The sequence below is a fragment of the Dromiciops gliroides genome, chromosome 1, assembly GCF_019393635.1.
Source record: "Dromiciops gliroides isolate mDroGli1 chromosome 1, mDroGli1.pri, whole genome shotgun sequence".
Taxonomy (NCBI): Eukaryota; Metazoa; Chordata; class Mammalia; order Microbiotheria; family Microbiotheriidae; genus Dromiciops; species Dromiciops gliroides.
The window spans coordinates 483,654,744-483,669,834 of NC_057861.1; the positions used below are offsets into that span (position 1 = coordinate 483,654,744).

A 15,091-nucleotide genomic window follows, 5' to 3' on the forward strand; every position below is an offset into this window, starting at 1 on the left:
GATAATAGCTTAGTTCACTTGATATTAGATAGAGCCCACACAATTTCTTTCAGTACCACTACAGTTTCATTTTCATGTTTGAGACAGAGTACTTGTCCCATTTTAGTTGCTTACCTATATCTTCTTATAGTATATTCTGGTAACTATTTTATTTCTTCTCCGTTGTGATCTCACTTTCATTATTTTTTATTGAACAATCTCATTTTCTTTTCTTTTCGGGTTATTGATTTAGTTATTTCAAAGAACTAGTTTTCAGCTTTGTTTATCATTTCTATAAGCTTTTTGTGGTCCATCTTAGTTACTTTCTCTCTAATTTTAAGATTTCTCCCTTTGTGCTGCTTCTGGGTATGTAAATCTATTAAATTTATAGTGTTCTATATTGCATATTCAGTTCATTATTCTTTTGTTTTTCTATTTTGTTCCTCTATGTTTTCGAGATATATTTTTCCTTTGAGCTATGCCCTTTAGCTTTATCCCAATAATGTTTATATTGTCTCATGATTATCATTCTGTTTCACATAGTTGCCAATTGTTTTTATTTATTCTTTAACTCATTCATCATTCATTTCCATTTAGGTTTATATTTTGTGTTTCTGTTCTCTCTACTAACTACTATTTTATAGTCTAGAAAGGATGTATTTAATATTTCTGGGTTTGTTTTTTACATTTACTTATAATTTCTTTATGCCCTGTCAAAGTCTGTTTTATAAAAAGTATAAAGTGAGGGGCAGCTAGATGGCGCAGTGGATAGAGCACCGGCCCTGGAGTCAGGAGTACCTGAGTTCAAATCCGGCCTCAGACACTTAATACTCAACTAGCTGTATGACCCTGGGCAAGTCACTTAACCCCAATTGCCTCACTAAAAAAAAAAATTAAAAAAAAAAGTATAAGGTGATATTAAAAATAATTTGTATTTTTAATCTTCCCAATTAGAAGACAACATAGTTTTTTTTCTTTTTATGGTGCCAGTTTTAAAGACATTTTATTCTCTGGGACAAGAATTGCATTTCCACTTGTTGACGGTACTGATAAAGTGCAATGTTGTTCACTTGGCTCCTTCCACACACATTCAAGTATTTAGACTGCTCAGATTTACACAGTAGCTTAAATGATACTTCTAAGCTTCCATTGCCTTGGCTACAGACTTGAGTCCTTCAATTTTTGGAAGGTTGTGTGGAATGCTCTTTGTTTTGGTCTGTTTAGTCAAACTCTTCAATGTTGGGTTCAGAAGGACTTTTAGCACCACTCCACCTCCTGGGAACCTACCAGGGATGCCTCCTGGCACACCCCCTGTACTCTGCTTAGTAATAATGAGGTTGCAGACTATTTCTTTCTGTTGATGCTCAAATTCTTTCTTTTGAACAGCCTAGTTCTTATCCAGCCAGTTGACTATTTCATTACATTTGTCAAGAATCTTCTATTTGGATTCATCATCAATTTTGCCTTAGAGTTTTTCATTCTCTACTGTAGCATTCATACTGAAGGCATAAGATTCAAGAGACTGCTTGGAAAACAACTTGTCTCTTTGCTTCTCATATTTAGCCTTGTGTTCCTTAGCCTCCTGGACTATACACTCAATGCCTTCTTTGCTCAGATGACCCTTGTCATTGGTGATGGTGATCTTATTCCCTTTGTCTATGCTCTCATCCATAGCAGAAATGTTGAGGAAACCAGTTGCAACAATGTCAGATGTCACTTCAATGTGAGGAACACTGGGGACAGAAGGGATCCTGTGAGTCCAAATTTGGCAAGTAAGTCGTTATCCTTTGCAATTGCTCGATCTCAGCTTTATAAACCTGAATAAGCATGGCAAATGTCTGTGTCTTTTTGATGGAGATGGTGATATTGCATTTGATCAGAACTGTCATAACTCCACCAGCAGTTTTGAGACCAAAGGAAAGTTGAGTGCTATCCAACAGCAGCCAGTCTTGTACATTTTCAGATTTATCTCCAGATAAGATGAGAGCCTGTTCAGTTGCACCATAAGCAACAACCTTATCAGTACTGATACTCTTGAGCTCTTTGCCATTGAAGAAATCCTGCAGAAGTTTCTGGATTTCTGGATCAGAGTGGGACAATCCACCAAGACAATGTCATGAACTTGTGATTTATCTAACTTGGTATCTCTTAAGACCTTTCCCACAGGGTCCACTGGAAGAAGATAGCATTGCACTCTTCAAGATGGGTACAGGTGATAGAGCTGTAGAAGTCAACATTCATAGAAGGAGTCAATCTCAGTACTGGTACTGGTCTGGGTCCTGGAAGGGAGGGTAAGCTTTGTATGTTCAGATGGTGGACAGCCCTCTTATTCTCACTGATGTCCTTCTTGTGCTTTTGTTTGAACTCAGCAATGAAATGGTTGACCATATGGTTGTCAAAGCCCTCCATGACCTAGTGTATATCCCCATATGTGGACTTGACTTCAAAGATGCCAACTCCAATGTTAAGAATGGAGGCATCTGGGGCAGCTAGGTGGTGCAGTGGATAAATCACCAGACCTGGATTCAGGAGGACCTGAGTTCAAATCTGGCCTCGGACACTTGAAACTTACTAGCTGTGTGACCCTGGGCAAGTCACTTAGCCCCCATTGCCCTGCCCCCAAAAAAAAAAAAAAGATTAAGAATGGAGGCATCAAAAGTGTCATCTCAAAGGTCAAAGATCAACATATTTCTCTCAGCACTAGCCTTTTTGTCCAAGCCATAGTCAATAGCAGCAGCAGCAGTTGGCTCATTGATGATTTGAAGTACATTGAGACCTGCAATCATTCCAGCATTTTTGGTGGCTTGACAGTATATTGGTACTGTGATTATGACATTTACAATAAGTCTTCCCAAGGTAAGCATAGGCAATTTCATCTTGGTTAAGATCACAAAAGATATTTCCAGACAGAAACTTTTGGTGTCCCCCTTATATTCCACAGGGACCTTAGGCCCGCCTGGCTCCTTCACCATTGTGAAAGGTCAATGCTTCATGTCTGACTATACAACTACATTATTAAATCTGTGACCAATCAGACATGTGGCATCAAAGGCTGTGTTAGTGGGGTTCATTGCAACTGGATTCTTTGTAGCATCACTGATTAAATATTCTGTGCTGGTAAAGGCAACATAGCTTGTGATGGTCTTATATACTTGGCCATTAGCAATGATTTCCCTTTCCCATGTTGGAAGAGTCCCACATAGGAAAAAGTGGTGCCAAGATCAATGCTAACTGTGTATCTCTTTGACATGGTTGCTGGGGAACTGGGGGTCTTAGCTAACCATTGTGAAGTAAGAAGGGCTGCTGCTGTGCTGAATTCAACATAGGTCTTTCAAATATAACTTTTCTAAGAGTCTATTAATTTCTGTATACCCCCTTTTTTGTCCTCCTGAAAATGTCATCTCTGAGAATGAAACATTAGTCTCCAACAATTATCATATTAAAATCTATGTATTTTTACAATTATGTTAACAGTTCCTTTATGAACTTAGATGCTACACCTTTTGGTGAACATATAATTAAAACTGATAATTTTATTATCTATAGTACCTTTAAGCATAATGCAGTTTCTCTTTTTATCTCTCTTGTCATTATAAATGTTTATTTTTTTGTATGATAGCATTACTATAATTTCTGCTTTTGGAAGATCACCTTCTGAACAGTTAATTTTGTTCCTAACTCATTTTCATTCTGGATTGTCTTTATGTTTTACCTGTGTTTCTTGTGTACAGCAAATTACTTTGTTTTGTTTTATTATCCATTTTACCATTATCTTTTATCTTATTGGATTGCCTAATCCATTTACATTAAGGGTTATGATTTTCAAACTTCTGCTTTCATTAATTCCTTTTGAAATGATTTTATTCTTTCTCTTTTAAGTCAGCAGTTCCCCCTCCCCCGCCCCCCCCCCATGATTAGTTTTGCTTAGGTTACTTTGATGCTAGACCATTCCCACAGGTTCTCTCTTTACTCAAAGATTTACCTGATCTATCCCAATTGTCTTGAATTAACCATTTACTTTCATTTTCCTTTCCTTTTTATTTATGCATGTATTTGTTCATTTGTTCATTTATTGCTCTATATGTCCCCCTCCCTCTTGCCTTTACTTTATTTGCAGAGAAGAGGTGTGTGGTTTAGAATCTTCCTTCTCCCTCAACTTCTTAGACTAAATAACATTTTGGGGTGGGCACTTTGAAAAGAAGTTTTAAAATTTATTTATTGTTACTCATTTCTGTCCACTTCTAGTGTATTCCAAATTATAGTTTCGAATTCTTGGGCTATACCCTTACTTGTTACTTTTCTTTTTTATATGGCCCTCATGGATGTAGAGTTTCTGTACTACCAAATCTGACCTCTCTCCCAATCCCATCTCAATTAGTAATGAATAATTTCTCATGAAGTATTCATTCATTCATTAGTTAATTTAATTTTTATATAAACTTTCTGTTGTTGTTGTACTTTATTTTTAGAAATATCAGTATATGAAGGAACCAGCTTTATGTGGTAAGAGTAATTTTGTATCCCAAGTTATGAAGTCCCATCCTGGCTCCTCTTCTTATTAGGTTGACTCATCATTCTTAAGACTAGATTATCCTATTTCTTGCTCTGTGCCCAGCCTTCTACCCTTAGTGCTGATTATTCCTAGAAACTAATATATCTAATCTCTTGGGAGCTGCAAATGAAGTCCTGGAAGGCATAAACTTTTCTTGGAGAAGGTAGTCTCCTAATGTGCATCATTCTCCAGACAAAGTCCATTAAAAGGTTCCAATCTCTTAGTATAGATACAATGTTCCTGTTTCATGCTTCCCCCTTCACCCACCCCCATCTTGGGAATACTCTTTAAGAACCTTTTCACTCCAATATCCACTTGCTAAACTGCTTCTTTCCCCCATCCCAAGTCCCTTACCTCCACTGCTTTCATCTTACTGTCTCCCAACTCCATACTCTTCTTGTTGAGAGACTAAAGAAATTATAATCTCTTCCTTGCTAAACTCCAGGCTGGGCATGAATACATCTCAGGCTTTCTTCTGTTTCATATATCCTCTCTCCTTAGTCCAATAACTTTCCCCATTGTGTTATCTCTCCCAGAAAAAAAAAATATAATTTCCTTTGGGAGGAGTATAGGATTTTGTTTGTGGAATATTAATTCAGACCTTCTTTCCCTTCTAATGCTTTAAGATCTGATTAAATCTTTAGTTCCTTAAATTTAATAATCTCTCTTGGTTCTTTCATCTCTCAATCCAATTCTCCCCCAAAACAATAGCCTACAAACATGAGAAAAAAAATTTCATTGCTTAGTTATTTCTTGATAATTGTTCTTACCAACATTGCTTTTATTTTTTAAATTTGGGGTATGTATAAACCAAATATTCTGTTTGCCTTTGATTTTTTAAAGGAATGTTTCTTTTTTGTGGAGGATTTGTCTTTTTTCATTGATAACTAGGCTTAACTTTGTAGGATATGATATTTTTGGTTACAAGTCTAGTTCTTTTCCCTTTTGGGACATCCTGCTCTATCCTTTTGTTTTCTTTTTTCTCGTGTGTGTGTGTGTGTGTGTGTGTGTGTGTGTGTGTGTGTATGTGGTAAAACAATCATTTTTAATCTAGAATCCAAAGACTTGGTTTTTCAAAAATAATATTTCACTAACAGTATTTCAATATTACTGGTTTCCTTTGTAATCCTTTTATTTTATTTATGTATTTAGAAGTATTATTTTAGCAGGGCCCCAAAATTTCATCAGACTGCCAAATGCATCCTCCATACAAAAAATGGTTAAAAACTCTGCTGTAGAATAAGAATATTTCTGAGTTATTTGAATTAAAATTTCTTAATTGCTCAAGTTTTCTCCTGGGTGCTTTATAGATTTGTTTTGATATTGAAAATATGAAATTTGGGGCAGCTATGTGGCGCAGTAGATAGATTACTGGCCCTGGAGTCAGAGGATCTGAGTTCAAATCCAGTCCCAGACTTGATACTTACTAGCTGTGTTGACCCTGGGCAAGTCACTTAACCCCAATTGCCTTGACCCCCACCCCACCCCCAAAAAGTTAGTAACTACCTACCTATCTTGGGAGTGTCAAGAAAGTCTTTTTTTGTTGTTTGTATTAAAAATATCTGGGCATTTTCATTGAATCATTTCCTACAGTATGATATTTAGATGGTGTTGTTTTTAATTATCACAAGCTTCTCAGAGACCCATGATCATTATCTCTCATTTTCCTTTTCAGAGACTATTTCTTTGGAAAGATTTTCCATAATGGGTTTTAAATTCTCTACCTTGTTGCTTTTAATTCTGATTTTAAAACTTATTTTTTAAAACCTAATTTCCATTTTAATATCTTCTTTTAACAGCTTTCTTTCTCTTTAGAACCATTCTAGAGTTTTTAATTGTTCCATGATCTTTGGGGAATTCACAGAATTTCCTTTTTCCTGGGGAACTTTATTTAATTTTTCTTCACAATATAGTATGTACAATGTCTTATGGCCTTTACTGAATTTTCATGGGTTTTAAAAATAATTCTTTGAATTTTTCCTTTTATCTTTATTAGTTTCTCAATTGGTTTATCTGTCTGAGAGCTTTCAGCCTTTTTCTTATATTCCCAGGTGTTTGTTTTTGTCTACTTTCTTTGAAAAAAAAAACATTTTTATTTATAGTTTTGAGTGCCAAATTTTATCCCTCCTCTCCCTCTCCTCCCCCCTCCCTGAGGCAGTAAGCAATCAGATGTGGGTTATACATGTGCAATTATGTAAAACATTACCATATTAGTCATTTCGTATAAGAAAACTTGAATAAAAGAAAAAAAGAAAGTGAAAAATAGCATGCTTCAGTCTGTATTCAATAAATATAATTTCTTTCTTTGGAGGTGAATAGTATGCTTTATTATTATTCCTTTGAGATTGTCTTGGATCATTGTATTGCTGAGAATAGTGAAGTCATTTACAGTTCTTCAAACAATATTGCTGTCTCTGTGCACAATATTGTCTTGGTTCTGCTTACTTCAATATATATGAGTTCATACAAGTCTTTCCAGGCCTTTCTGAAATCATCTTGCTTGTCATTCCTTATAGCACAATAGTATTCCATCACCATCATACTACCACAGCTTGTTTAGTCATTCCCCAGTTGATAGGCATTCCTTTGATTTCCAATGCTCAACCACCACAAAAAGAGCTGCTATAAATATTTTTGTACAAATAAGTCTTTTTCTCTTTTTGGGGATGTCTTTGGGACAAAAACCTAGCAGTGATATTGCTGGATCAAAGGGTATACACAATTCTATACCCCTTTGGGCATATTTCTTTGGCTACTTTCCACAATTTTTGGCCCCTCTCCTTTTCATTGCTGTATTTATCACTAGAATGGGTATCCTCAAACTTATTATGATGAAGGTGGTTGAGTTTGTGGTCTTGCTTTGACTATTATTGTAGGGAGCCGGGAATTAGCCAGCAGAAGGGGAAAGATCGAAGATTAGAGAGAAGGGATGGTCCTGGAGCTAAATCTGCTGCAACAAAATGGAGGAGATGTGATTTAGGGTATATGTAGAAGGGTTGGTCTTGGTAAGAAGGGTCACTTCTTCCTAAGAGACTGGAATAAAGGAGGAGATAGTGGGGGTTGGAAGATGAAGTCCTTTTGAGATGTAGAAAAGGGAAGAAGAGAGTGCTCAAGAAAAATGGTTTCTATTTTTCACTAAATTAAGTAAGAGGCAGTATCCTAAACTGAGAGGGATGATTACATGATCTTGCTGTGATGAAAACCCAGTAGAGATAACATACATTTGCAATGGACCCTCTCTGATCCATTAAGGGATTTTCCCCCCAGCTCTTTTCAATAGTACATGAGAAAGATGCAGGATGTGGTTGGTGGGAATAATCCCAGGGTTGTCATTGGACAAGGCATTGGCAAAAAAATATATGGATCAAAATATTGTAAAGTAAAGGATAGTATGGAGTTGGTTAACTCTAGGGTCAAAATTGGAAAGGGAAGAAAGGGAGACAAGAGCAAAGGTGATGGTGTGGGAAAGCATTTAGGAATGCAGGGAAAACCTCATAGTCATCATCATTAATATCAAAAGGTACTAAGATGCTCTTCTTTAGATTCTTTTAGCAAGTAAATTAAATATTCAGTTTCAGCTCTCTAACAATTTCTGAGAAAAAACCCCAAACTTGTCATTAGCAGAGACATAAATAATTTTCAACATTTAACACCACAAAACTTCAGAATTGGAAGAGACCTTAGTGGACATCATCTACTACTCAACTTGTATCTAAGGCAAAGAAAGCCCTTTACATTCAGGGGAAGCAGGATAGTACTGTGGCAAGAGCCTTGACAATAGACACAGAAGACCTTGGTTCAAATCCTACCCTACCCCTGTGACCTTAGGTGAGTTGTTTAACATCTCTAGGCCTCAGTCTCTAATTTGTAAAATAAAGGGGTTGGAAGAAATGGAAATCTACAATCATATACGTCTCCAACAAGTAGCTATCCAGTTTCTCCTTGAAGACCTTCAGTGATGGGAAACTTTCTTGCTAGAGCCCTTTCTACCAATTTAGGACAGCTCTAGTTGTTGGAATGTTTTCCCTAATATTGAACCAAAAGCTAATTCCCTTTAGATTTCCTGTCCTTCCTAGTTGATAATGATAGTAATACCTAACATTTATATGTTGCTTTTCTATTTATAAAGTGCTTTTCTCATAAAAAACCTGGTGAAGTAAGCAGTATGAGCCCCATTTCCTTTTTTTTTTTTGCAGTTATACTTTAATTGGAAATGCAACTGTGCATTATCACTATTTCTATTGCACAAGATTCCCCATCCCACTGTCAAAAAAAAAAAATCAGACTGAGTAAAGGTCACATAAGCCAAGAGTTTGTACATGAACCAGCAAGGTGAAAAAGTTAGATTTCTTTGAACAATGTTCCAGTTCTACATGGCCCAACTTGACATTTTTATATGTTTAGGGAAGGGGGAGAAGAATGGTAATGTTAAATGATAGTAAAAAAAGTCAAAGATGTTATATAATATTTTGTGGTTTCTATGTTTTCATTTTAATTCTGCAATATTTGTGTTTTACAATATAAAATAATTTGCCTCAAACAGTCTCTGATTTCATAAGAATGTTTTTATAGCTGCTCTTTACGTGGTAGCAAGGAATTGGAAGTTGAGGGGGTGCCCATCAATTGGGGAATGGCTGGACAAGTTGTGGCATATGAATACAATGGAATACTATTGTGCTGTAAGAAATGATGAGCAGGGGGCGGCTAGGTGGCGCAGTGGATAAAGCACCAGCCCTGGAGTCAGGAGTACCTGAGTTCAAATCCGGCCTCAGACACTTAACACTAGCTGTGTAACCCTGGGCAAGTCACTTAACCCCAATTGCCTCACTAAAAAAAAAAAAAAAGTCTAAAAAAAAAGAAATGATGAGCAGGAAGAGTTCAGAGAAACCTGGAAGGTCTTACTTGAGCTGATGATGAGTGAGATGAGGAGAACCAGAAGAACATTGTACACAGTATCATCAACATTGAGTGTTGACCTACTGTGATGGACTATATTCTTCTCACCAATGCAATGGCACAGAAGAGTTCCAGGGAACTCGTGATAGAAGAGGATCTCCAAATCCAAGAAAAAAAAAGAAAGAAAGAACTGTGGAGTATAGATGCTGATTGAACCATATTATTTCTTTTGTTTTGGGTGCTGTTGTTTTTTTTTTTCTATTTTGAGGTTTTGCATCACTGCTCTGATTTTTTCTCTTGTAACAGGATTAATGCAGAAATAGGATTAATGTTATTATGTGTATATATATCTATATCTATATGTATAGAGATATATAGACATAACCTATATCAGGTTACCTGCTGTCTAGGGGAAGGGGGAGGGAGGGGAGGGAGGGAGAAAAATCTGAAATTGTAAAGCTTGTATAAACAAAAGTTGAGAACTATCTTTACATGTAACAGAAAAAATAAAATACCTTATACATTAAAAAAAAAAGAATGTTTGTTTTATCAGTCTTAATTGTCAAAGTTTCTCCAAGGTGGTGTCAGCTTTGTTCTTCTTCTTCACCATAAGGGAGAAAACCGATGCCTAAGGATGTAGGGTGACTTGCATAATATCAGACTACTTACTTAGTGTCTACATTATTTAGAGATCAAGAACTCTATACACTGTAGTAGCCTCCTGTAGACAACCTGAATCAACCTAGAAAACTTGATTTCATGTGACCCCTTATGATGTAGGGCTGGACTAGAACCCCCAAGAGTATCTTTGGATAGGTGTTCATTAAGCTGAATGATTCATTAACTCCATTCGGTGATAATCTCCACTTCATTTACTATATTCTTTGGAGCTTTGAGATGGTCACAGAAAGTGGATACAATACGATGACTTGTAGGCATTTGATAAATACTTGTTGATTGATAGTTATCTCATTCATATGAAACAAAACGAAGCTCTTGATTCTCTTTACTTTCTTCAGGTCTCAGGCAAAATTTCATCTTCTTCAAGAAGTCTTTCCCAATCCCTCTTGGTTTTTAGTTTTGTTTGTTTGGGTTTTTTTTTTTTTTTGCAGGGCAATGGGGGTTAAGTGACTTGCCCAGGGTCACACAGCTGGTAAGTGTCAAGTGTCTGAGGGCGGATTTGAACTCAGGTCCTCCTAAATCCAGGGCCTGTGCTTTATCCACTGCGCCACCTAGGCGCCACCTAGGCGCCACCTAGGCGCCACCTAGCCGCCCCCCCCCCAATCCCTCTTAATACTAGTTCCCCTGAGATTGCCTCTAAATATTCCTGTCTGTCAATCAGGAAACCTTTACTAAGTGCTTAGTCTATGCCGGGTACTGTGCTAAGAACTGGGGATACAGAGCAACAAATAGTCCCTCCTCTCAAGGACCTCAGTGTGATAGAAGAGACAAGATGCAAACAACTATGTATAAACAAGCCACATACAGGATAAATGGGAGATAATCAACAGAGGGAAGGCACTAGAATTCACGAGAATTGGGAAAGGCTTGTTTGCAAATAGTCGTTTAAATGTTATCTCCCCCATTAGATTGTGAGGTCTTTAAGAACAGAGATTTTGCATGTGTGTGAGTGTGTGTTTTGCTCCCCCCCCCTTTAAAAAATATTCCAAGCGTTTAGCACAGTTCATGGCACACGGCAGGCTCTTAATAAACGCCTGTTGACTAGACTTGTCACACGGTTCCTCTTAAATATAATGAGCAGTCAGATTAAGCAACAGTTTCGGGATAAAGGCCAGGAAAGGTTGAGGGGTAGAGTCGAAAAGGAAAAAAGCCCCAGGGCGCAGAAATTACTTCCAGCCAGGGGTTCATTCCCTTACACGCCCACCTATGACTCCTTTGGAAGGATGGGGGGGGGGTGCCAGAAACACGTCCAGGTACACCCAGGTCTATGCTTACAACGCCTGAGCACCAGAAGAGCAGTTGAAGGCACTCGCCTGCAGGGGGTGGCATGGATTCGGGGTGCAAACGTCTAGTCCAGCCCAAAGGAGTCAATACTGTACTATCAAGAGCAGCTGCCTCGCTAAGCAGAGCTGCGATCAAGGTGGAAGCTGAAGGCTTGGGCCCCCCTCCCCACCACCATCACCCCCTCGAGGAAGCAAAACCTTCCGAGGGGTGGGGGGCAGGTCACGTTTCCGAGGTGGTTGGTTGGCTTATTCCGAGGAAGCACTCGGTTCTCTACTTCGGGGGCGTGACTGCAGGGGAGGGGAGGGTTCGTGGATGGTGTGTGCGAGTGTGTGCTGGCGCTCGCCGGGAGCACGCAGGCGCCTTTCTCCAGTTGTGCACTCCCGTGGTGGTGGTGGTGGTAGTGGTGTGAGAAAGAGGAGCAGCTGAGCAGTTCGCTCTCCCTCCCTTCCTCCCCACCCGGGGAAGGGAACCCGAGGAAACCCAGGGCGGCCGCCCAGCTCGGACCACTCATCCCCCCCTCCCCCCTCCCGATCACCCTCCCCCTCTCCCCCGCCCGTCCACGCGGGGAAGGCACAGGAGACCAGAGGGAGCCAGGAATCCAGCCTCGCAGCATTGCAGTCCCAGGAACGACGGCGGCGGCTGCTGCTGCTGCTGCGGCGGCAGCAGTGGCGGGACTTTTCCTGAGGGAGGCGGAGCAGCTGGGACTACCGGTTGCACCGAGAGACGGCAGGGAACCCCCCCTCCCCTCCGAGCCATCCCGCGCCCTCGCGCGCACCCTCGCTCCCACTCCCGGAGCCAGCCCGGGCCGGTCGCGGGCCGTGCGGCAGCCCCCGGGCCTGAGCTGGAGCGCTGACAGCTGCGGCGGCATCCCGGGAGCTGCGGCGGCCCCGGGCGTGCAGGCAGCGAGCGCGGGAGGGGGCCCGGGTGGCGGGCAGCCGTGCGGGGGCGCCCCAGGATGCTGAGCTTCCTGCGCAGGACCTTTGGCCGGCGGTCGATGCAGCGCTACGGGCGGGGAGCGGCTGGGCGCGGGGCCGGCGGGCTGGGAGACGAACGGGACGGGGGTCCCCGGGGGGCCTCTTCGGCTCCCCTGCCCGCCGCCCCTGGGGGCAGCGTGTTCCCCCCCGGCGGCGGGCCCGTGCTCACCGGCGGAGCCGCGGTCCACATCCCCGCGGCAGGAGCGGGCAAGGCGGCTCTCTACTGCCGGGTCTTCCTGCTCGATGGGACCGAAGTGAGCGTGGACCTGCCGGTGAGTGCCAAGCGCCCGCGCCCACCCCTTCCCGGGCCCCTCTGCACGCATTCCCCTCTACCTTCCTGTTCTCTGGGGGAAGGGGGGGATGGCCAACCTTAGTGGCTCCGAGGCCCTGGCCTGCCTCCGGAGGTGGGGCGGGGTCTCAGGTGTCTCCCAGCCGGCCCCTCCCCCAGGTTCTCCTGCTCTGAGCCAACTTAGCAGCACCCTACCTACTCCTCTCCCCACCGAGGACCAGAAAAGCCTAGTTTGATTTTTCTTGCATTCAAACAAACAAAAAACGTTGTTTATGACTATTGGAGGGGGGATGGGATTCCCCCCCCCATCCCGTGGGTCCCTTAGGGTTCCCAGATCGTTCTCTATTCCACCTCGGCTCTGCCCGGGCACTGGCCAGCTTGGCTGCCAGCTATCAGCCTTATCTCGTGTGTGTGTGTGTGTGTGTGTGTGTGTGTGTGTGTGTGTGTGTGTGTGTGTGTGTTTGTGTTGGGGGCGGGGGGGGGTGAGGAGTGAGAGCTTGGGAAATGGGGAGGGGGAAATAACACAAAACTTCAGGATTGATGAACTTTATTTGCTGCTTGCAAACGTCGCCCCTCCAGGCCTGTGTATAAGTGTATGTGTGTATGTTGGGGTGGGGGAGTCTAGTGCTGGCCCTTACTGAGCGTAAGGGAACAGGCGTGGGTAATTTCTGGAGGTGCTATCTCTCTGGACTTTCTTCTCGGTGCAAGGTGCACGGGGCCCGCCCGGCCTGGCTCGGCGGGTGCCGGTGACTGGGGCTGTCTCCGCAGCAGCCGCTGCCGCAGCCGCAGCTCACAGGTGTTTGCTATCCCTCTCCCTCCATCGCCTCCCTCTTCGCCCCTCCCCCGCCCCGCAGAGATCGGGCGGCGCTGCAGCCCCTCCGGGGTGGGGATTTGACTGGAGGCGGGGCTGATGGGGATTGAGGAGTGGTCCTTCTGGCCCGAGAGGCCGGATCCAATACCCTCCCCTTCTCCCCCCCCCCCCCCGCCCCATTCCCTGCTGGACGCCCTGGGAGCCTCTGGCTGGCTTTGCTCCAGGCTCTGGGCCAAATGTCGCCTTTTGTAGCCTTTGGGGATAACTCGAGGACAAAGCTCTAATTTAGAACGACTGTTGCCAAATCTTCCCCGAGTTTAATAAGGGGAGAAATAGAAGGCTTTACTTTTAAATAAAACCTTCAGAGGCGGCTTGTTTTACTTGATGATAGAACTGGGGGAACCCCAGAGCCTCAAAACTGTTGATGAGGAAATTTTCATTAAAAAAAAAAAACAAACACGCCTGATTTCGGATTTTATGCTTCTTGAGGTAGTTTTAATCCATATCAGGTTTATTTCTGAGGAACCCTGTTTGCTCCATGGGAAATAATTTTTACCATGAAAGTGTCCCTGTTTTGTCGTTATTGTTCCCTGGAAATAAATGCCAAAATGAAGCCTTTAAATGTTTAAAAATAACGTCGAAGTGTTACTGCTCGCATAGAATGAGTATGTACTTCTTTTTAACTGGGAAAAGAGAACTGAGCTTCTTTATTTGGAGGAGTGAATGGTGCCTTTCTTTTGAAAAGGTGCATAGGCTACAGATGGAATATGTTGCTTCGATTTAGATAGTTAGAACTGTTTGGCGTTATTGTGCAATTCTGTACTCTTCAGCTCTGGGAAGGGAAAGCCAGCGACACTTTTATCCAGTACACAGAGGTAGTAATACTTTTTATAAAAGGGGGGTGGTAGTGGTAATTGAGGCCCTATGCATTACTGCAGTCATGATGAAATAGCTTTAAATGTGGACACACTACATCTGTAGTATTGGCCAATTCAGTTCTGGCCTCACATTTTAGGAAGCATATTGGCAAACCGGAACGTTTTCAGAGAAGGTATCCACAGTGATGGAGGGAGGGGATCTTGGATGCTATACCATAAATGATTAGTTCTCTTAGACTGTAAACTCTTCGATGGAGGAGCTGTATGTTTTTGTATGCTCAGCATATTATTATTATTGTTATTAAGTGGATAGTTATATAGCACTTATATGAACATGATTATATGTTGAACTGAATAGAATCCTTTAAAGTAAATAAGAATGTTTAGCCTGGGATGGAGAAGACAATCTTCAAGTATTTAGAAGACTTGTCATGTGAAAGAAGGATTAGACTTGGACTACTTGGCCCCAGGGAGGGAATTAGAAGCAAAGGGTGGACGTTTGCTGTAAGCAAAAGCTTCCTCATGATTAGAGCTCTCCAAAAGTAACCTTCCTGAGGAGATGTGATACATTCTCTCTCACTGGAGATCATTAAGTAGTGGCTGGATGATCATATGTCAGAACCATCTCCTCTGGAGATCTGTGGAGGCTTTGGAAGGGGGACTGGGTGGCTCAGTAGTTAGATGGCCTGGACCTGGAATCAGGAAGATCTGAGTACAAATGTTCCCTTAAACGATTTTACTAGCTGT

The 15,091-nt window shown here is 41.9% G+C and overlaps 1 protein-coding gene and 1 pseudogene across 2 annotated transcripts in view; one reads left to right on the plus strand and one right to left on the minus strand.

Annotated features, from left to right (window-relative positions):
* Positions 1-1,444: 1,444 nt before the first annotated feature.
* Positions 1,445-3,229, minus strand: LOC122736203 (annotated as a pseudogene).
* A 9,007-nt stretch (positions 3,230-12,236) lies between these two features.
* Positions 12,237-15,091, plus strand: part of EPB41L4B (erythrocyte membrane protein band 4.1 like 4B) — a 255,236-nt gene continuing 252,381 nt past the window's right edge. For both annotated transcript variants that reach the window (XM_043977633.1, XM_043977634.1), the window contains exon 1: positions 12,237-12,638. In XM_043977633.1, the coding sequence (XP_043833568.1) occupies positions 12,348-12,638 (291 nt within the window). In that variant the 5' untranslated portion in view covers positions 12,237-12,347. The remainder of the gene's footprint in view (positions 12,639-15,091) is intronic.